The sequence below is a fragment of the Acomys russatus genome, chromosome 28, assembly GCF_903995435.1.
Source record: "Acomys russatus chromosome 28, mAcoRus1.1, whole genome shotgun sequence".
NCBI classification, from domain to species: domain Eukaryota; kingdom Metazoa; phylum Chordata; class Mammalia; order Rodentia; family Muridae; genus Acomys; species Acomys russatus.
Window position 1 is genome coordinate 17,385,641 of NC_067164.1, and position 23,153 is coordinate 17,408,793.

The window sequence follows — 23,153 nt, forward strand, 5'->3', positions numbered from 1 at the left end:
ATGTATTTGCCATGTATGCAGGGTTATTTCATATCTAGATATTACTGAGTTTTGAGTCATCTTCACGGTGCCTGAAGGACTACTACACAGCCCTGAGACCCTAGGCAGAGATGTCCAGAACAAAGGTGTTACCTAATGCTCCGCCCACTCCTAACACTACAGCCAAGGTGGCAGGAGCTGTTAACAGAGACCAGTGAGGACTCCAAGCCATTATGTCCTTGTAGCTACCAACACAGTTTAGGGCTCTATACCCCTGTCCTCAGTTTCTCCACCTGTAAAATGGAGATATCAAAAGTACTTAGTTTGCAGAGTTCTTACAAGGGGTAGCTATATTGAAATACTAAAGCTTACGGTGGCACTGAAAGCAGTTAATCCCTGTTGTCCTTTGTGACTATTATTGTCGTTGTTATTAGGAGGAATGGCATCACTAATGTAAAGATGGAAGAACCTACGATGATGGGTGGAAATTCAGGCACATGCTGTTCTGGCCCTCAGCCCCTCCCCCAGCAATCCATAGACAGACACTTAGAAAGGGAGCGATCTCAAGGCAAAGTGTCCCTTTCCTCCCGATGGCCTTGCCTGCAGGAGCTGTTCCACACTCTCAAGTGGCCGCCTGCTCCTTTCCCTTTCCCCCTGACTTTTTATGAGATCCAGAGAAAAGGAAGAGAATCGTGAGCATCCTGCAGAGCAGCTGAGAGAGTTGGCGGTGAGCCTTCTTAAAGACAGCGCACGTATGCACGCACACTCAGGGCCTCGCTCAAGCGCTCACACACGTGAACCAAACACCCCAACTGGGTGGCTCATGTGTCAAATGGACAGGGGCTAAGCACTCACATTCCCCTTGTCCTTGGTCTCACCTCCATTGCCTGCTCCATTCCTTGTTAAAGCACTAAGTCAAGTTTACACACAGGATGTTCATATCCACCCTGTCGGTTCCTAGCATTTTCATTCTGGGTGCATTGGGTAAACATTCCCACCAAAAAGCTCAAATGAAAGGCATTTTTCCTGTTTATTGGGGTGGGGGTTGTCTCAATGAGAAGATTCTAAAAGCAGGCACTTTGGGATCTAGTGACACGGGAGGTAGCAAGGATGTAGGCAGGGCCCTTGAATTTGAGGCAACAGCCCACATATCTGTGGGTTAGAGGCAATCATGGGAGGGAGGGCTGGCCCTTGAAATGTTTATCCCAGGACTGCCTCTGGGCATTGACAAATGGAGTAGTGGCTGGCCAGATCTGATCAAGTGCATGTCCTTTTAGGAATTTGCTACTCAGCTATGGCACAGGTCTAATGTGACTCTAGTCAGTTATCACTGAATTCGCTCCCTTCCGGCCAACCCTGATGGCCATCCATGGAGAGTCATCATTAAATCGTGTGCAGGGTGAAGGTCTATGGTAGCAAGGCAGAGATGGAGTCCTAGAGGCAGGTATGTGGACAAGACCTAGGCCAGAGGATGCCAGGATGGACAGGTGCAAAGCCTGTGTTCAAGAACACTCAGTGACTAGGGCCAAAACTTCTTTTGTCATGTTTCCTGCCAATAGCCTGACTAGTGGTTCAACATTGAAGGAGAGCGTTAGGTACCCAGCATGGCCAAGAGATTGTGCCTCGTGCTAAAGCCATGCAAAGGATGGGAGGAGATGCCAGGTGGTTATGATCAGAATCTGCCTAAGGAAGCTCCAAAACACAGTGTTTGAAACTGGAAACACGGAGAAGAAAGAACGTCCATATATACTCTCAGCCTGTCACTCTAGAGTGTCACCAGCATAGAAGGCTTCTCTAGAAGCCTAGATATTTATGTCATAAAAGGGGGGAAAGAACAGAAAACGAATGAATCGAGAAGACAAGTCCGTGGAATGGGCTATAGTAGCAACTAGCACAGTAATGAGAAAATCCACAAGGCAGGTGATACATACAGGCCTGGGCTCGGATGATAGCGCCATGATTCACCAGATGTAAAACTTTGATCAAGACCTCAACTGTTCTTGGCCTCAACTTCCTCATCTACGAAATGGGAGTGAGTCCATTCAGCTCGTAAAGAGAATCAAATGGGAGGTGTAGCCTTCTTGGGCTGGGCCAAATTAATCACCTGCAAAAGACAGGAGATTCAATCTCATTCTGGGCCTTTACGAAAAGTGGCAAAAAAACAGTACTCTGAGAAATCCCAGACTTTGGCATAGAATGAAATTCAAAGAGGCTTTGGTTTCCTGCTTTTCAAGAGCCCGTAGGGTAGGCAGAACATGTTAGCACAGTACACTGTGCTGGCACAGGGGGGTGTCTTGTATATTGGCTTACACAATATAGAGGTAAGTGTCCTCCAATTCTCTCTTATTGTCTGCCCATCCCAGAGCTTTACAGCATGAGTCACACGTGGTCTGTAAATAATGGATCCTGAGGAGGAGGAGGAGGAGGAGGAGGAGGAGGAAGAGGAGGAGGAGGAACTATACTGCCAGCAAACTTCCCCCACACCCTTTCCCAGCACATAGCCCATGAGGTCCTGCACCCCCAGCCACATCTCCCTCCTTTTTGTTTTTCTTCCCTTCCCATCTTGAAAATAGAAAAAACTGAGAATAAAATGACAAGGGGAATTCCAGCTTAGTTTAAACAAAAGTCGGAGGTTGTGGGGGAGGGGAGGAAGATGGGATTTGTTTTCAGAAGGGAAGAAAAAAAAAAAAAACAAAGCTTTCTGGTTGCCACAGAAAGCAATACTCCTGGGGGGGGGGGCTTAAAGGAACACACACACACACACACACACACACCATGAGAGAGAGAGAGAGAGAGAGAGAGAGAGAGAGAGAGAGAGAGAGAGAGAAATGAAAAAGCAATCACTGGGCCCTCCAAGTGCTGCTTCTCAGACCAAATATGACTGGAACCTGAGACAACAGCTGCTGAGGGAAGGCTCAGAACACAGGATCTCTTGGGCTCTTGCTGGTAGCGATCTTCAGATCCGGAAGACTCAGGCTCCTGGGGCCAGAGGTGGGGATGGGGTGGGGCGGGGCGGGGGTGGGGTGGGGTGTAGCACTCCCTTTGAACAGAAGAGCTCATGAAAAGAACCCAAACTCCAGCACAAACTATCTTAACCTCATAACCTTTGCCTCATCTTGGTGAAACCAACTATCTGAAGAGCCCTTTAGCCAGGAGACTACCAGGTAAAATGCCCCTGTGTAATCTCCATCTCTAGTAATAAGGATGGTGTCACCTGTGGCCTTGGAAGGAGAGCCTTGAAGATGCCCATTTGAAGGTCGGACCTGCTCCTGGAGCTGGACAGCCACCGTGACATGGAGAAGGAGCAGGGCACTCTGTCTCTTGTTGTCTCCACACGAAAAAGAACAGCACTTGAGCTGGGGAAACTACCTGGTTTATTTTCAAAAGAACTAGTGTATAAATAAACTGGGTAAACAGCAGAGTTGGAGGAGACCCAGTCGCAAGAAAGTCTGAAGGCCAGCCATGCAACTTCCTGTACTGAACTATCCTTAGTGTTGGGGGAGTCCTTTAGGGCCACTTGCTATGTTCCTTTCCTTTGGTTAGGGGTTGGGGGCATTACATTAAGAGGTCAGTTTATAAACTGCCCCCAGTGGCAATGGCTGTAGCTCTCTGAATCTCCAAATGCCCCCCTCCTCGGTTTACTTTGTGGCTAAACCCTCCCTTGAAAGCTCTTAGTTTCTTAAGAAGTGTCGGTGAACTTTGAACTGTTGTAATTTCAGCCCAGTTTGGGGGCCGGAAGCTAAGAGCCGCCTTTCAAACTAGGAGTGGAGGTTTTTCATGCAAGGCTCGGGGCTCTCTCTGCCTGACCAGAGCCTCGCATTTCAGGAATAAGTCTCACAATCTATCTAATACTGTACAAAGGGAAAGATAACTACTCTGTTAATTACACTCATCTGCCTCCAAAGCCTTCTAGAAGCAAAGACGTGGATTTGCAAGTTGTCCTGGAGTATACAAACTCTGAAATGGTTGACTGTGACCAGTTTCTATGGAAATAGCAAGCTCTTCTCATTGCCTTCATGTTAGCAATGGCCCTTGGCTATCTCCTGTGATCATGTGGATGCCTGTTGTAGCCTTTCATCTAAAACGTCAGGGGACTTACTAAAGAGTTAAGAAGTAGCTTTGACTTTTGGCTATGCCCTACTGAGATGATGGAGAAGACAAGAAGCACCACGTGGAAGGGGTGGGGTCGGAATATGAAAGAGATGCCAAGTGATTGACAATTGATAAATCTTTAAGAATGTGAGGAAGATTCATGTACAAAAGACAGAAAATGGTCCGTGATCATGCATTTGGACAGTCTTCAGATTGATATGCATGACATCTCATTTACCTGTATCAGAATCATGTGAGATGAGCAGAACCTACAAATCAAGCCAGTTAAAAAAAAAAAAAAAAGCTCAGAGTTGCACTGTCAATCATGTGTACTTGAGCATGTACACACACACACACACACACACACACACACACACACACATATGCACGCATGCGTGCACACACACAGATCTATACATTTCACTCCAGATCCCTCAGCTCTTTTCCAGGTATTTAAGAACACCTCCATTCACTTGTTAAAGCAATAAGTAGTGTAGTAAAAGAGTAAACAGGTGTATTATACAAAAAGCCTTTTGAAATGCTTGGGGGCAAGATTCTAATTGATCCTTAACACTTCTAAGGTAGAATAAAACCAAAGTATATACATTATTAGCCCAAAACTCATGCAGAAAGAGTGCTGTGCCCCAAAGATGTTTTTAGAGGCAGGATGGTTATTTTTATATGGACACATGCTTAAAGGGTTGGTCTTTCTACCTGTCTTTACCTTCTCATTAATAATTGCTTTGGGAACCACACTTCAAACTACAGAATAAAGTATTTCTGTTATATTATTACCAGTGGCTCTAGACCTTCCTAATGCTGGGACCCTATAGTACAGTTCCTCATGCTGTGGTGACCCCCAACCAAAAAATTGTTTCATTGCTACTTCATAACTTTAATTTTGCTACTGTTACGAATCTTAATATAAATATAATATAAATAATAATATAATATATATATAATATATAAATAATATAAATATCTGATAGGCAGACTATCTGATATGAAACTCCACAGGTTGATATGACCCACAGGTTGAGAACCACTGTTTCATAACAATGTTATTACAACAAAAACAGTGTTATCTGAACACCTGACCTATGTTGCATGCAAAACTTGACTTAATTCTCTATAATCCAAACTTACTGTTTAAATGTGGAAGCTGTTCATACTTCCCAAAGAAGAGCAACTTTTCTTCAAACGCTTTGATATGATAACATCATTGAAAGTGTGCACATCTCCTACCAAAGTGACTTCTTTGAAGTGGACACTACTGATACAGCTGTGTACTTCTGGTTTATTAAAAACTCGGCTGCCTTATTCCTCGTGGCACTTGAATAGGACAACTTTCTCCCAGTAGTTCACAGGGGACCCTATAAAACATGAAAAGAAAACACTGGGAGATTTAAAATCTTCCTCCCCTGCTGACAGCAGTGTTGGCAACTGCCTGCCGTCATTCTCCAAAGGACCATGGGATATTACTGTGCGCTGCCCTGTGTATTCCACAATATCCACAGCCCATGGTAAATGCTAAAAGAAATACTGACCACTTACTGAACCGTTTTTTTTTTTGTTTGTTTGTTGTTTTTGTTTTTTTGTTTTGTTTTTAAGTACACTAACAGAATTGAAATCCTGGGTTTTGTTCTAGTTCTGACTTTTGTGGTCTGAGGCAAAGAGCTTTTTCCTCTTTCCTAGGAGACATGGGTAGGTACTGTGTACTCCAGAATCACTGAACTAGCTACCTCATGCTCATTTTCTGGACCTTTTCTCCTTTGCAGGCAGCATTGCCGCCATCACTGTGACAGTCATCGCCGTGGTGCTGCTGGTGTTTGGGGCTGCAGCATATCTAAAGATCAGGTGAGACACTCCTTCCTCTGTGAAAAGAGCAGGGTTCCATCTGTTGGGCTCCACGCTGTAGGCTGCTTTGTTGCCGGCCCGTGGGCATCTCATCCCTCAGAAGAAATATTGGCAAGGAAGTGAATGTGGCCAGTAAACTAGCCCTACACTAGACAGGGGCAGAAGGTTTGAGGAAGAAAGAGCTAAAAGTGTGGTACGGTGACGTCACGTAACAAGGTTCGCCTAGAGCCTGGAAGCTATATACTGAAATCACTTCCTTGCTCTGGGGAAGCCACACACCCCTGGGGACTTAGGGCTTCCTCCTCTGCGGGCTGGGGCAGAGGGCAGGATCAGCAGTTACTAAGCCCTGATGTTGTCAATCCATCTATCTATTCAAGGGATGGTTAGCATCCCTCGCAACATATATGCAGCATAAAATGAAAATGTGACATTTTCTAGAAAACTGAGCTTTGGCACCCATTATGTCCCTGTATTGTTTGTTTAAAAAAACAAAACAAAACAAAACAAAACAAAAAGAAAAAAAGCTCTTCTTCTATAAGGAGAAGCTGAGCACAGGGACTAGCTGAGAGTTTACATTCCTTAGCCAGGCAGAGAATGGCTCTGCTCTTCAGAGCTCTGTCCTTGTATCCGTCACTCTGTAAAATCCAAAAGCCCTCAAAGGCACTTTACTCACACCGAGTGTCCTTGCCGCTGTAAATGCCAAATGGCAGCGCATGGCAGTCTCACTTACCAGCCTGCATGGTGCAGTAACATGGGACAGCAGGTCGTGTTCTGCCATGGTGAACATGGCCTCCTTGACCTCCAGTGCGTGGACTTTAGAGCAGCTGGTACAATCTCTTCAGAAGCTGCTTCAACCCCATCACCCCGTCCCTCAATACCCCCTTGGAGCTTCCTTCTGTGTTTGAATCAAATTCTAGCTCCTCAGGCTTGCCTGGAAGTCCTTCAGAGCTGGCCCTTGGCCTCTGCATCTCATCATCGCATCTCTGTCGCCCTCCACTGCTGAGCTCCAGACTCCGCTGCCCTCCTGTTCCCAGAGGTGTTAGTTCTTGGTCTCCCAGTCCATCCCCAGTCACCACGGCTTTGCCTGAAGTTCTTCCCTGTGCCCAGTCTGTAGATACGTATCTCTTTCTTCAGAGAGATTTTTTGTTCCCCTGTTTGGGGCCCTGTCATTTATCCTTTTTGTTCCTTCATTACTTTCATCCTCGAGGCCATCAATGTTTATCATACTTTTCATATATTTGTTTACTTGCTTATTCTCTCTCTTTTCACAAATATTTGAGCGTCATCAACTAGATCTCATGGAAAAGCTCAATGATAGACACAGAAGTGGCACTTTGTAAAGTAAAGTGACAAAGATAAGATTACACCATCAAATGTCACTGTGTGCGTACACTCGCGCACACACACCAAACTCAAATAAACACACATATCAGACACAGACACACACATACACCATACAAACACACAAGGACACACACACATACATCAGACACACACACACACACACACACACATATACACCATACATACACACAAGGACACACACACACATATACACCATACATACACACAAGGACACACACATACATCAGACACACACACACCAGACAGATCTACACATCATACACATATGCATACCATACACACACACACACACACACATCAGACACAGAGACACACACATATATAATACACACACGTAATACATGCACATATACCAGAGAGAGAGAGAGAGAGAAGAATTCCTGTCTTACTTCTTTTTGCCAAAGCTGTGTTCCTTCCTCATAAAGCATCTCCTGCTCCCACCTCATGCCCTGTGTTTGTTCGCTATAAGGGGACAGCCTCTCAGCAGCACCCCCATCTCCTTTGGCCACCCTAGCTCAGCACCCGTAAGGGAAAGTGGCCCTCCTCCTTTCCTTCCATTACCCCATCTTTTGCTATCACTTGACATCAAATCAATCTAATAATGGTACCCCCGAATGAGAGTGGGTTGTAACACTGCCTTCGTCTAGGTACAAAGAACAGAAAGACACGGTTGTCAAGAGAAAAAAAATGGAAATGAAAAGGCCTGAGTGACCCACGTCCAAAGCTTTCATCAAAGCACACAGACATTTCCTTCAGATGTAAGAACAGGAAGTCTTTGTCTTCATCAAATTTGAATTTGTTTGAACATCAAACTTCATTTTATAAGTCACATGGTTGTGAGTGGCACCTTCCCCTTTAGTTGATGTACTGGCTTCCTGCTATCGCTATCTTCTGCTTATGAGTTAAGTGGCTTCATCCCTTATTTGTAACAAAGGATATGCTAAAGATATGTACTCCTGCCCCAGCCAAAGGAACTTAAAGATAAATTAAAATCATTTTTCAAATCACCAATGGTGATATTCTGCGGAACCGTAACACCAAAAAGAAACTGTGACCTGGATGTGAGGGCCTTCCTACTTGCTCTGTTCTCCCCTCACACATACAAAACAAGAGGTGTTAAGATCAGCTAAAGGACTCTTTGTCTTGAATTCCAGTTTATCACCTCAGAAAAATGCTGCCTGTTGGCAGGCATGCTTGAACAGTAATTAAGTATTCAGATTCTAGATGCTGGGAGATGTTAGTTCAAGTCCCAACCCCACCACCAACCACTTCATAGCAGCCTGGGCATGTCATGGGACATCATTAGCCCCTCACTTGAGAAGAGCAGTGAGTTTAACTACCTGCTGGGTATATTGGGAGAGAGAATTGGAACTGTGTGCCAAGAGCGAGCCCTTCAGCCGTCGTCATCAAAATGGTAAGCTATAAAGACTCTCAGGAACATAGTTACCTACATACATACATACATACATACATACATACATATGTACATACATAGGTGCATGCATACGTACATACAACACCACACACATGTACTCCATAAGCAATGGGACCACTTGAATGATGCCACAGAGTCCTGCCATCATACAATGTACCACACATGGAAAGCTAGCATGTCATCACAATTTGTTCTGTGCACGGATGAAAATTGTATAAAATACTATTTTTAAACTATATTGCTCCACAGCCTTAACACCAGATATATTCAGGGGTAAAATTGAATGACTTTCTGCTTTTGTCCCCCATGTCTCTCTTTTTCCACAGTGGTGCCACTTATAGCGTGCTACTTGTCTATTAAGCTGCCGCATTTGGCACTGTAAACTTAAGGATAAAGGCGATCACACCCACATTAGAAACTCCCTAAGGAAAGCCCCTTTCTACTTCTCCATTACATTTGGGGGAGTGGGAATGGTGATATAAGGAGGTTAACTGTTTTCGTGAGTCTTAGACCATGATACTAAAAACCCCTTCAAATGTTATTTTGCCAGATTCTTGGGGAATACCTCTAATTAATCCTTCATCAAAAACATAGCTCCATTGCTGTCTATCCCTACCTTTATGAGTGTGTGTGTGTGTGTGTGTGTGTGTGAGTGAGTATGTGTGTGTATGTATGTGTGCATGTATATATGTGTAATATGTGTGTATTTGTGTGTTGTGTGTGTGTGTATGTGTGTGTGCATGTATATATGTGTAATATGTGTGTATTTGTGTGTGTGTGTGTAAGCATGTGCATATGGGCATACATGTGTAATATTAGGCATGTGTAGCAAGTTTCACCTTAGCTAGAAACACATGCTTCTCTCGCCCCACATTTCTAAGAACAACAGCATGCAACTCTTATCTGATAGGCTCTTATCACGTGGCTAACTGAAATCCCAGGTCAGAAGGGAGCTGTTAGCTTATGGCTTGTGTCCACAGGATGAAACCCTGGCTCAGCAATGTCCCTGTGAGTGCAAAGCCACTGGAAAAGGCACCGTTGCCTCCCAAACACAGTGCACCTTGCAAGTTCTGCTGACAGGGCTGCCTAGTGTCTTCACTTTTCTCCCCAAGTTTCCTCCAAAGGCATTGGTAAACTCATTAGCCATCTGTTTTTCCGCACTCTCTTCTCCAGTGGCTTATGAGCTCTAGTTTTTGCGACAGTGGCTGCTGCCTGGAGAGCTGTACCTTTTAATAACCTGAGCCATCATAGGACATGGAACTGCCCTGAGCTTCTTAGAGCTCTCCTGGCATGGACCCGTCTTGACCACAAAAGTCTCGTGTAAAAAGGGGAAACAGGAGCTTCGCACTTAAGTTCAACACCATAGGAAGCTTTTTAAAATTGTACCTGTCAAAGTTGGTTTGAGGATGAAAAGATGAGAGTATAGAGTCCTCAAGGAGACCGCAGCATGATGACAAGTGGCTAAGTGTCTCAGTCAGTCTACACTGTCTTCCTTTGTTTTTGGTTGATTGGTTGGTTTTTTGTTTTGTTTTGTTGTTTTTGTTTTTTGTTTTGTTTTTCGAGACAGGGTTTCTCTGTGTAGCCTCTGGACTTGTTTTGTAGACCAGGTTAGCCTCGAACTTACAACGATCTGCCTGCCTCTGTCTCCCAAGTGCTGGGATTAAAGGTATGCGCCACCATGCCTGGCTTGTCTTCCTTTGTAAAATGGGACTATGGTAAGACAATTAAGTCCAGAGTGTAGTGAGGATTAAGTTAGGATACCAGGCCACATTCAGTGGGGAGGCTGAGGGGAGCTGCTAGGAGATGTTGCTTGCTGTGTCATCCATCGATTTCAGAACTGTGCATGTCATGTGTGATGCTTAGTAAGATGGCAGTCTCCAACATGAGGCTGGAAGGACAACTGTGTCCTTCCTTGGTGTTCCCGCTTGGTGGACACAAAGAACTCACAGGAGAAAGAGAAGATGGGAAGAGGAGGACGGTTCATGGGCTCGGTGGTGTCACTGTGTGCTAAGTGGAAGCTTCCTCGTGGTCCTGTTCATAAATGAGGTTGCATTTGTCCTAGACAGTTTCTAGTAGTCTCTATGCCAAGGCTCATTTGCAAAGTTAATGGAAGCAAACCCCAGCCCTACCCCTTGCAAAAGGGTGTCTTTAATTAGTGGTGAGTGGGGTGGGGCATGTTCTGTTTTGTTTAAATTGCTCAAATCTGTTGAGGTAGGAGATAACTGTGCCACACACATGCCTGTGTCTGCAGGAATAGGTGAAGCTATGATTAGGTAGCCCCTCACAAAAATAAATGAATGTGACCTTGATTTTTAGACACACCGAGGATGTCTTGCTTAGAAGTTGTTTGTCTTACTTTGTGCCTCATGGTGAGTGCAGATCACTTCGGCTTGTTGTTGGGTTTAATGACTAGCCCCAGCCAGCTGTGAAGGGCAGGATTTTTTAGATTTTGTGTTTTATGTGCTGAGAATTTTCAGGTTGGCCTTTGGAGTTCTAAGTGTCTACTTTGCTTGATTCCCACCTCTTTGTCTCTCTGGCCTCTGCTGTGTAAAAGTACGGGTTGGGGAGCATATTATAAACAGTTCCCAGGGGTTCTGATCCTGATTCTGATTCGGGAGGTCCCAACCGGGCCCTTACATCTGCATCCCCAGCCAGCTCATCAATGATACCACGGCTGATGGTCCCGGAACCATATTTTGAATCCTTCTGCTTTATCTTATGCCATAACACTTCAAAGAGACTCTTGGCTGTGGAGGTCCCCACCCCACTCCCATCATACAGCACTGTCTCATTGGGCTTTGGGGACTTTGAACAAGCTAAGCTGTTTGGCTCATCCCTTCTTAAATTCCAAAGTGTCTGGCTCTAAAAAGGCCCCCTCTTAGAGTCTCCTGTGAACCCTTTCCATACTGAGTTCCCAGACACACTTCCCTGCTCTGTTTCACTTGCTTCCCAGGAAGTGATCATGTGTTCCCAGCCCCTTGCAATGGAGCCATAAAAAGCCTCTGATCCACCATACCTGACATATTATAGTTCCATTAGGACATTTAAAAAAAAATGATGGGGAGGGGAATAATGGGAAAATGGGGGGGGGGAGGAATGGGAGGATACAAGGGATGGGATAAACATTGAGATGTAACAAGAATAAATTAATAAAAAAAAAAAAAAAAAAACTGAAAAAAAAAAAAAAAAAAATGATGTGGGTGAGAAAGTTGGGGTACAACAGACAGCAATGTTTAATTCAAATAGGGAAGAACTAAGGGAGAAAGTGGGGGCCACTCGTGTCTGTTAAGCCACACAGACATTCACTGATTATCTCTTTATGCTGGATCTGTTGAGTGAGGGAGAGGCCTCCAAGCCCCTTCTGTGGCAATGGCCTGACAGTGCAAAGGCCAGCTAATTTTTTTTTTAAGGTGCATGCCTTTAATCCCAGCACTCAGGGAGGCAGAGGCAGGTGGATCTCTGTGAGTTCAAGGCCAGCCTGGTCTATGAAGCAAGTCCAAGGCTACACAGAGAAATTAATTCATTCATTAATTAATAAAAGCAAATGTCAAAGTATGAATGAAGGTGATTGATTATGGAAAGATATGTTTGAAAAGAATAGCCTTGGAAAAAATGGACGATGAAGGATTTTGAAAATAATGTTTGGAAATGTGCCCATCACTGGGATTTTGGTAGAAAAAGGCAGAACTGCTAAGACCTGAGTTGTCTCAGCCACTGACTTGCCATAGTAACTGCTGCTAACTAAGCCTATGGCCTCAACTTTCCTAGCTTTAAAACCATGCCCCAGAGTACTAATGTCCTAACTTGGGCAGATAGTTATGCAAAGTGCTGACCTTAGACAATACTGTGTGAGGGATGGATGGAAGCCAATGTCAGTCACCGTTGCCTGCAACCTTCCTGTGAGTTGAAACCTTCAATATGAAAATTTGGCTTTACTTTTATTAGGGACCTGGTAGATGCCACATAGATGCAGTGTGTGTGTGTGTTCCTGTCCCCAAGACCTTTGTCCTTGTTGTCACCTCTGTCTTTAGGATGTGTTCATACACCTGTAGGGCTCATCCCTTATCGCCTCAAGAGTCTGCTCAAATAATGCCTTCACAAGACCTTCTCTGGGCACCATTTAGACCTGAAATCCCCACCTCCCACTGGGAATCCGTCATTTTTCCCCACTGCACCTACCACATAACTATTTGTAACAGCCATTATGCCCTGTCCCAGAACGTAAGGTCCCTAAGGACAGGCATTTGAGCGTGTTCAGTCAGTCAAGGTGTCCCCCAGTTTCCAAAATAGGGTCCCTTAGACTAAGTCTTCAATGAGGAGTTCAATGAAAGGGGCCAGGCAGCAAAGTGACAATTAGCAAAAGGGAGGCACCAGTGGAAACAGGACGAGGAGAGAGTGACAGCTGCAGAGACATCTTTGCTTAATTACAGATGAATAATAACATTTTCCCAGAACTAAGTCCTGTCTTAATATCTGCGTTTCCTTCCTGCTCAGCTCATGATAAACAGTAATGATTGAAAAGCAAGGTCTCCCCTGCCAAAAGAGAAGGCTCAGGGTGCACTCGTCTATGCGAGTAGAAGCTTTGCCAAGAGCTGAGATGTACCCTGGGAAAACAGCAGGTGTTCTCCAAGATATGTTTTGTTTAAACACAAAGAAAGTGCAACACCTCACTCACCTTCAAGGACAGTTAAGCGCTGATCAAAAGAGAAGAAGACAAAATAAGAGAGCACTCCTTATTCCCTAATCTGGTTCTTGTAGCTAACTAATCCACACAGTACAGGGGGAGTACAGATGGGAAATGTGGTGCCATTGATCAGGGCTCTGTGGACACTGAGCTAAGTGCTGTAAAGCCACAGCATGACACCGGGTCTGGCCTTAATTCTGCTCCTCCCTCCTCTCTTTCAGTCAAGTGGAGCCTTTGACTCCAGCACTCTTTACTGGGTTTTGGTTTTGTTTTGTTTTGTTTTTCTCACTTTGCCAACTTTGTACAATGTTGCCTCCAGCCGTAAGAACCCTCTCTAATATTGAGCAAGTTAATCTGTACAATGTATACAATGTATATGTTCCTAGATGTAAACATCACCTGCAGATATTTACACTATCACCATGCCACCAAAGTCAACGCTGTAAGCATGCAGATAGTTACAAAGTAGCATATCATCTGCTGCCCCCAGGAAGTTAATTTAAGAGGAGACAATTGGCAACAAGTGGAAAACATAGTGAGGTAGGGCATCTGTATCAAGAAATCACATGAGAAGAACTTCCTTGACCCAACAATGGCATGGCTCATACCAACTACTCTTCAGATTGAAATTAGATAAAGCAGTGTTGTCTTACAGAGTCAAGACTTGGTTTTATTATTGGGTCTCCCACTAAATTTTATTGCCAAAGCATCCAGGTTCCTTTAGGCCTCCTCTCCTAATGTTGAGAATAGTGGGGGGAATTCCTTTCTTACGTCTTAGACGCTCCTTACACAAGCCCATATTGAAGCATCCCCATGTACAGTCACAATGTGCCACAGTTTAAGAAACGCTGGCCCAGAGACAAAGGTTTAAATGCTCGCTAACTATTCTCCCCTTCTCACATACCCACAACTGGTTTTTTTCCCTCTGTCCACAACAACATCCAACTTACCCAAGCCCATCTTGAACCCCAGCATATCCACTTCTTGCTCCTGCCCTGAATGTATTAGCAGCCAACCCTGCAGGTTTAATGCGCTTCCCATCTTTTTCTCTTTTCCTCCCACCATTTTGGTTTGTCCATCTCCTTTACATCTCTTTCCTCACTCCTTGCTCACTCAGCGGTACTCCCTGTTCAAATGTAAAGACAAAGACAAATGAAAGCCAAGAGCAGTGCTTTTCTTCCTTCTCCTCGTGTTTGGACAGTAGACTCCGCTTTCGGTGCAGCAGACTCAGGTGCAGCATTGACCCAAGTGCCTACAACAACCACATTTTGGGAAGCCCGGTGGCCAGAGTTTTGATCTTTTGACCTCACTTTGCCATAGTAATATTTTATAAGATTCAAATAATAACATCAGAACCTGGATTTATTACAATGCCTGGAGCATAGCTTTAGTACTTCAGTGTTCTGTTTTACCGTTTGCAGATTTAGCACGGGCATGTATAAGTTTCATTATAATAAAGTTACAAAGCAGGGTTGGCCAATATTTATCGTGTGCCAAGCCTTTAAAATGCATTACCTCACTGAATCCTTCTAACAGCTCTAATGCTTTTTTTTTTTTAACACACCATTTTATAAATGAAGGAACAAGGTGGGGGTCAAAAACCTACTCCGGACACACATCCATTGGCCAAACTGACAGTTTATGAGATTAAAATTATATGAAAGAGCTTGAAATGCCACAAGAAGTGAAATTCCTTTCAAAGGTGAAGCAGGGGCTGGCTACCTCTCACTGAAGGCATTGGGGTTATTATGAGCATGCCTGCCAAACTTACAGCAGTAAAGTAATGCTGAGGTAGAGGGTGGATATCAGGGTTGTAATGCTAGGGGTTTTATTTTCCCACATGGTAGCTCCCACTTCCCAGCCATCCTATTAGTGTTTGGTTAGAACTGGTGGCTTTTAAATAAATGGGTCCATGAGTCCATTTGCAGGAGCCACGACAGAACTCTGAAACAAGGACAGCAAAGGCCTGGTTCTTGCTACATGCCATCTCTTTGTCAATCCCTGACTGATGTCAGTAAGCTGCGGGAAGGCAAGAGTACTTGTTTTAGCGGCCGATATAAGAGGAGCAAATGTTTTTTGTGTCCCTTGGGTTGGGTTTCTGTACCGCTTACTGTTCCCATCTGGCTGAGAGAAGGCTATGGGGGAGTGGGCATGTTTTTACGCACTGTATTTAGCATCCATGATTTCTAATCCAGTCTTAGCCCCCTGGATCTAAACTCAGCTAGCATGCCTCAAGTTCCCAGGGTCTGACTGGCACCTTAGCCCAGCAAGAGCACAGTCTAAAACAGGCCCTGACGGGCACTGGCACTGTGGGAGTTCATCTACTAGCGTGAACCTCAGGCGCTGCATGCTCACTTCTGTTGCTCCTCCAATCCTGTCATTCATCTTAGTCTTTAAATGATCATGTCATTCCCAGGGAAGCTCCCAATCTTTGAGAACAGATTGGCTTTTGTGAGAACTCAAAATATATCTTCTTCCATCGCTGTGACTTCCACAGACAATTATGGATGACTTACTGCATGCATATTCTGGATGCTAGAAATAGAACCATGAATAAACATAACAGGCGAATTATCTTTACCCTCATGAAACATATAGTCTAGCTGAAGAAGGGAAGACATTACAAAACAATTATATAAATCACATAGAATTTTTGGAACATGCCTAAGCTGGGAATCAGTAGGTGCAAAGGCCCTAAGGCAAGAGTACTAGCCACGGGACATACAAAAAGAGCAATACCCTTGGAGCTGAGAGAGCAGGGTCTTTGGTAGCAATGAATTTTTCTCAGGAAAGCAGAACAGTCCGGAGCCTTTATGACTTCGCGAACCATCGTAAGACTCTGTCTTAGGAGCTTCCATGAGCAGCCATTCGGAGGTCTTAAGGGAAAATGTAGTGGTAGTCTGACTTGAGTTTCTTACAGAAATCCTAAGTGAGCTGCAGCCTCTTAGAACGCCCAGCACAGCCTGGTTAGACCATGTTGCCATTGAACTAATGGGCTAATCAGATGCAGGGAATCTGAGCTCTGAGAACTCCGTTTCTAGAACGATGTGGGGATTTTACACACAGCTTGGTTGGATGGGTTTGGTAATATTAAACCTCCCAAGTGGCATTTTCCTCAACAGAAAAACACTTTTTCTCCCACCCTTGATTTTGAAGAGCTACTAAAACTTAACACAGGCACACTTTACAAATGACAACCAAACATTGAGAGCACTGTTACCACAACAGCAGCTGGAATTACGTGGATATTACGTCAGGGAAAATTAGACCCAGGACCTACATCAAGACACTGGGCCCGAAGCGTCCCCTTCCCTTCCTTTCTTACTGGGCAGCTGTGGAAATGGGCCCTTTCTTCTCCCGCACTGAGGGGAAGAAGAAAGACACTCAACAGAGCTCAACAGAAAGGGACAGGCAGGTGCCTAGGCAGACGCTGGTAACTAAGGTGGGCATGGTCTGCGATTATCTTTCTGGGGAGTGATCATACCCTTCTCTCCCACGGACACGTGCGCATCCTGGGTTCCAGCTGCAGGGTAGTAACTTGTCTCCTGGGATAGCCCATCTTCCTGTAACCTCACCTTCTTCTTCCCTCACAGGCATTCCTCCTATGGAAGGCTGCTGGATGACCATGACTACGGGTCCTGGGGAAACTACAACAACCCGCTCTACGATGACTCTTAACAAAGGAAGGTGGCTGGGGACAAAAACCAACTGTCCTTTATTTATAAGTGCTTATCCAGTAGAATTCGTAACAAGCACCTGATGCGCACTGAATGACAATCACAAGCCCTGTTTTGTTGGTATGGTCGTTTTGTTTTCCTCTCTCCCCTCCGGCTGCTGCTACTACAGCGTCCCCCTTTTGGTACAAAAGAACCATTGCATAAGGGCCCCGTGGAGTCTTTATTTGCAGCCTACACAGGCCATCTTTGCACCGACCAAGCCAGATACATACATACCGTGAGGTGGAGGCTGTAGCCCTCACCACAGGACCCACTTTGGAAGGACTGAGGAAAAGGGCTCAGAGGAGTTGCTTTGTTTGGGTTTTAATTTTAGGGGATCTTTTAGTTTGGATTATTTCTTAAACCTCTCCATAGGAAATCATCACATTACATATCAGTGAGGGAAAAAAAAAAAAAAAAAGAAAAGAAATTCCCAGAGGCTACCACTCTGTGTGGAGGAAAGCAGAGGCTATCTTGATTCCCTTTTAATCCCTGTTTGCCTGGTCATGTCTCATAGGAAGCCTACTTGGTCCTGTAAGCAGATGGACAATTCTCAGCTGCCTAGTTAATGAGAGGTGAAACAGGGCTGTGCCCAGGAGGAGAGCAGCAGGTGAGGGCAGAGTAGCACGGCAGGCTGGTGTCGACCTGCTCTGAACCCGCTCTCCCTGTCTAGGCCACCCGAAGGCAGCAGGAATCCCAGCCCTCCAGCCTTCCAGGAAGTTAGGGTTTCAAAAGTGAGGCAGGGAGGTGAGCTTGAAGAAGGGAAAGAGAGAGGAATAGGGCTGAAAGAAAAAGGGAGGACAGAGCTTACATGCACCATGGGCCTTCTAGAAGCTCATAGGAGCCAACTCTCCATGGTAGCAGGGGATGTGCAAATCTTGGAGGAGCCCATAGAATTCTCACCTCACACCCATAAAGCAATTGGTTCACTGCCTTACTATCTATATCGGAATAAAAGAAGTGTTGAAAGAGGCGTTAGTCTAGCGGCAGTTACTCTTCCATAGGAGGGAGACACCAACGCCTACCTTACTCTTTCTTCCTGTTAATAAGTGAACACCTCTGGGTCTCCAGTCTCAAAATCCTGCACAACGAATTTTGAGAAATAGTCATTCTTCTTTGTCGGCATCCACTTGTTTCACTTATGACCCACCAGGAAGTGATTTATGTGCCCTCCACCCCCGCCAAGGGGCCATTTGAAAATGTCTAGTAGCAAGACTAGTTAGTTGGGAGTGCTACTAAGGGGTAGTGACCATGAATTCTGCTGAACACCCCACCAGGCACAGGACAACCTTTCACCCCAAAGAATCTCTTAGCCGGAAGCACCAAAGGCTGATATTGAGGCAATTTACTGTAATGCCCTTGTGACATTAAAACAAAAACAACAACAACAAAAAACCCCCACTCACACGTTAGTAAGACCTTTTCATTTTTAACAAAGTGAAACAACAGGTTTTTGCCTCCAAAGTGTTGAGTTTGTTGACTGACAGGTTGATTTCTGGCATGTGCAGCTGCCTTATATTTGTCTGTCTCTAGAGAACTTGATCCCAGGGCTACACAGCTGTTCTGAAACCTCTGATAATGACACTCAGCACCCCAGGTCCTGATTCCATGTAGTAGAAAGCATACATCTTAAGATATGTCACACTGTCCTATGACATCACACAAAACAAGAAATTATCCATTTTAATTCCTCAGACAGATCCTGCTCCGTGACTCTATGAAGAAAAACATTCTCATAGTGCTGGTCTGAACCCCTCTGGTGTGGAGCCCACACCATCCCAGGCTCTGAAGAAAATTCTTCCTGAATCCCACACATGCCAAAGGAGAGAGTAATCCTCAAAGGCAGCCCATGAACAAAGTAGGGAGCAAGGAATGGGTTTACAGAAATTAAAACATCCCTGAATATGAATTACCAGACAGAAAGACAGACACAGACACACACACACACACACACACACACACACACACACACACACACACAAATAGACTTCTTCAAAAAACCGCAAGGGTTTGCCCTATGGCCACACTTGGCCTAAACAAATGTCCCTCTTTCCTAGTCTGACTCTTTCACAGTCTCCAGTAAGACAAAGGACAAGCCAATACACATACACAGGGCACTCTACATGTCATTTTCTTCCCTTAGCCAAAAAACAAAAAAACATTTTGCACACGACACAAAGCTCTCCATGAAACACCTTAGGGGAAGTGTACTTTAGCAATGGCTTCTGGGTAAGTCCTGGGCCAGAGGAATCAGCCTCTTCCCAAGCCCCCTTGCCTGTTAGAAACGGGGGACAGCAAGAACTGTTTCACATTGAAGGATGCCATTGTGTGTGAGCTTTCTGTTGCCCTGATCAGCTTCTAATTGCTTCCAGCAAAACATAAAGTAGTCATACCCAACAAGGTGACTGACAGTGTCCCCTCAAAACTAAAAAGTGACCTTTGCTGCGTTTATTACTATAACATGCGTGAGTGTAAGAACTTACTTTGCCAAATGTATTTTTCTGCTTTTGGATTGACCAAAAAGTTTCAGCCTTTTAATTCTACAAATATTGTTTTACATACACACACACACACGCACACATGAATGCATGCATGCATGCACCCCTGAAATATATGCCAATAATTGATGTCCTTTACCTCAGGGAGCGTTAGTTTAAGTCTACGCAAGGGAAATTGGTGGTCCTCATAGATCTAAATGGTCACATCATGGATTGGACTGGCCAGGATGTTTTGGAGAGAAAATCAGAGCAGAAAGGAAGCTAGGAGCTTCTCCTCAGTGGACTGCAAATGATCAAGAATGGTATGCCACTCCGCTTTCTTTTCCCATGACCCTGGTGGGACTCTCTCTCCTCCCCGCACAGCTGTGTCTTCATTTATATAATGAGGGTGATATTTCCATAGTGCCCTCACCCCTTCCTACCTCACAGACATGTTGTGAGGATTAATGAAATTGTGTCTACAGTGTTTTCAGTTTCAGGAGAAAAACTACTTATGGCCATTTTGAGTATTACATAAATAAATAAGTGATCTCAGTTTCTTATTTGCTGCTGTACTGCTGTGTTGTTTTTACTTATTCTATAAAAGTACAGTTAATGTCGTCATGGCTGCTTCAGATGGCTATCAGAGCTCTGAGCTCCCCACCTGCACAACTGAACTGATGCAGGGTTAACTGTGCCTGGAACCACAAAGAGCAATTTCCCCTCCAACTGAAAAGATGGCCTAGGACGCAGGTCTCACAGATGTGCATCAGGATCCAGGTTAGGAGGACATGCAATGGATGCCTGAGCACCAATGGCAGGAGACCTCTGACTTCGACACCCTGAGGTACCAGAGGACTAGATTATGGTCTAGTGTGATCTATTTGCCTTTCATCCTGCTTGCAAAGGTGCATGGTTTGATCCCATGCATCTTCCAAATGCTAATTTGCGCATTGATTCACCTTCTTTGCCTTTAACCATTTGAGGGCAAATGGGTGCATCATTTCAACTTTGATCTTGGAAGTGTTGGTTGACATTAACTCATGGCCACATTTCTCTTCTGGAGTAAGTCAGATGACAACGTTTAAAGATGGGAAGGTGTGCAACGAATGCCTTGGATGTTTGATGGTGTCATATCTACACTTGTTGTAAGACATACCGCATACCGATTATAACTCTACCAATTAAAGTGGTTAAAAGCTTGCGTCTGGCTGTGGTGACTCACATTTTGAGATGTTTTGCTATCCGTGTCATGTTAAGTAGCTCTGACTTATTCCCGAAGAACTCATATCCCCCATCAATAAGTAATATTTCCCGTTGCACAGGAAGGTCGCGCTGATCTTGAAACAGGCTGGGAAAGTGTCGGTGTTGAACAAACCTTCCGAGCAGTGTTTTGACTCTGGCAGAGGTAAAAGTAAACTCACTTTGACTCAGTGAGTGAGACAGTAAGCTTAATCAAGGCACATTAGTGCACACTGACATTAGCAGTCCGTGTGCTGTTTGCTCCACTCCACTTCAAAAAAAAAAAAATTAAATTTAGCATATTCATCCTTATCTGACAGCTAATTAGCAGGCAATTTCAACCACCCAAAGTATAATTTCAACCCTGAGATGCTAACCAAATATTATTTTGATTTTGAAGAAAAGAGCCATAGCAAATCCCATGCACTTTACTCCATGGGTGGGGGCTGGGGGAGTGAACCAGCTGAAAACTAAAAGGAAAATCATTTATTTTCTCTTTCTCCCCCACCCCTTGAGACACAGCCTAATCTCATCCTGGCAGGCTCTGAACTTACTATGTAGCCCAAAGTGGCCTAGAGCTCCTGGTCCCTCTACCCTCACCTCAGAAGGGCTGGGATCACAGGCATACCACCACAAGGACCACCCAGATATTACTGACTTGATAATGTATACTTAAAGTCAGGTTTGGTTCATTTAATTGCCTGGCTACCAGTAACACATCAAAGACTTGCTAGGACATCATAAAGAATGGAGACCAAACATGGGACAAGCCCCTTCTATTGGTTGTTTTCTGGGAGGGAGGAAAAAGGGGGGGGGGCTTGTCTCCAAAAGAAAGATGGAGAGTGATAAATACACCTGATAAGAACCTCTTCTGGCCCCCTCATGCATTGAAACACACGTGAACCCACACATAATTACATGCACATTCATATATTATGCAGTCACATGCACAGAGTTTGTAGCATTAATGCATTTTAGGTTCTTAGGTCCAAATCAATGTCTTTCCTTATGTGATAATTTGTCCACATCAAATCATGATATTTTCAAGTGTTTAGTAACCAGTCTGGAACACTTTGCTCATCTACAATTGGATAGCTAATGTTTTGAGCTTTGTCAGGAAGCACTGAGTCAAAACAAACTAGTGAAAGCACTGATCTCATTGAAGGAAAGTTCTAAGCTGGTGACATTGCTTCCCTTAGAGGGTCTCATCATTGGCTAGTGCAGAAGAGTTCACTGCATGAAAACACCATCAGTTTACATTAACAAATGCACTCAGTCTCTATGTGAGCCAATAAATTGAGTGTTTACAGTAAAAGGGAAGGGATCGTAACTTACTGGGGAACTCAGATGCCAGTGTATTAGAGGTCATCCTACTCCCTCTCACAGATGGGAGACTCGGGTCTAAGATAAAAAGCTCACTCATCGATACACTCAATCTGTCCACATACCCAGTAATGAGTAAGATGAATTAGCTCACCCAGTAGTATAAATTTAGTTAGTGGCAGGGTTGGGACTCAAACCAATTCTCTGTCATCAGAGCTCCCTCCACCCAAAATACTGCTATTCATAAGCCTAACCCTGCCACTGCCTGCTAGCATGGGACTTTCCGCCCCTTGCACAGGCCCCCCTCAGCTATTTCGAGCAATCTCCAGGGAGTCTGGCACATAGCCAACAGCAAGCCCAGTCAGCTCCCCAGTACATGTTTCCTGCCCAGCGCTGTCACCTTTATGCTAACTCCTGCTGTCTGCCAAGCCATGTTCTCTAGGGGGAGAACTGCCTGCCCTCCCCTGAGAGGACACAAGCACAGGACCATGGGATCTCTGAACTTCCATATAAACCTTTATCATTTCCCTGATATCCACAGGAATCATATTTGAGTCCTCCACAGAGTGGAGCAGGAATGCTGTCTTTGTAGTCACCCCTGCTACTACTCCAAGGGTACAGCATTGAGTCAGCTTGTTTTTCCCCTGGGCCAGGAATGATGGTATCTTTTCTTCCTTTAGCACTCACTATGAACCATGTACCGTTTTGAGCTCTTGACATGGCTTAACATCTCTGTGAAGCAGATATTATTAATACACACATAGCAAAGATGAAGAAGCTATGGGCCAAAGATGTGTTTAAAAAAAAAAAAAAAAAAGGTAGCCTATGGTCCCCAGGTTGTGGGGCAGAGATGAAATGTTGACCAATGGTGCTTAGAATCCATGCTCAGGACCACTTCTAAGCAGAATCCTCATTTCATGCCAGAATTTCCTGGTACTTGTACTCTGTCAGCCATCCGACAGTCCTACCCATGTGGGACAACC

The 23,153-nt window shown here is 44.7% G+C and overlaps 1 protein-coding gene across 1 annotated transcript in view; it reads left to right on the top strand.

The window, feature by feature from the left end:
• The window catches only part of Parm1 (prostate androgen-regulated mucin-like protein 1), a 97,130-nt gene extending 79,805 nt beyond the window's left edge, over window positions 1-17,325 (top strand). The window contains exons 3-4 of the mRNA XM_051170084.1: window positions 5,850-5,928; window positions 17,006-17,325. Coding sequence (XP_051026041.1) covers window positions 5,850-5,928; window positions 17,006-17,090 — 164 coding nt within the window. The 3' untranslated portion in view covers window positions 17,091-17,325. The remainder of the gene's footprint in view (window positions 1-5,849; window positions 5,929-17,005) is intronic.
• Window positions 17,326-23,153: the final 5,828 nt, after the last annotated feature.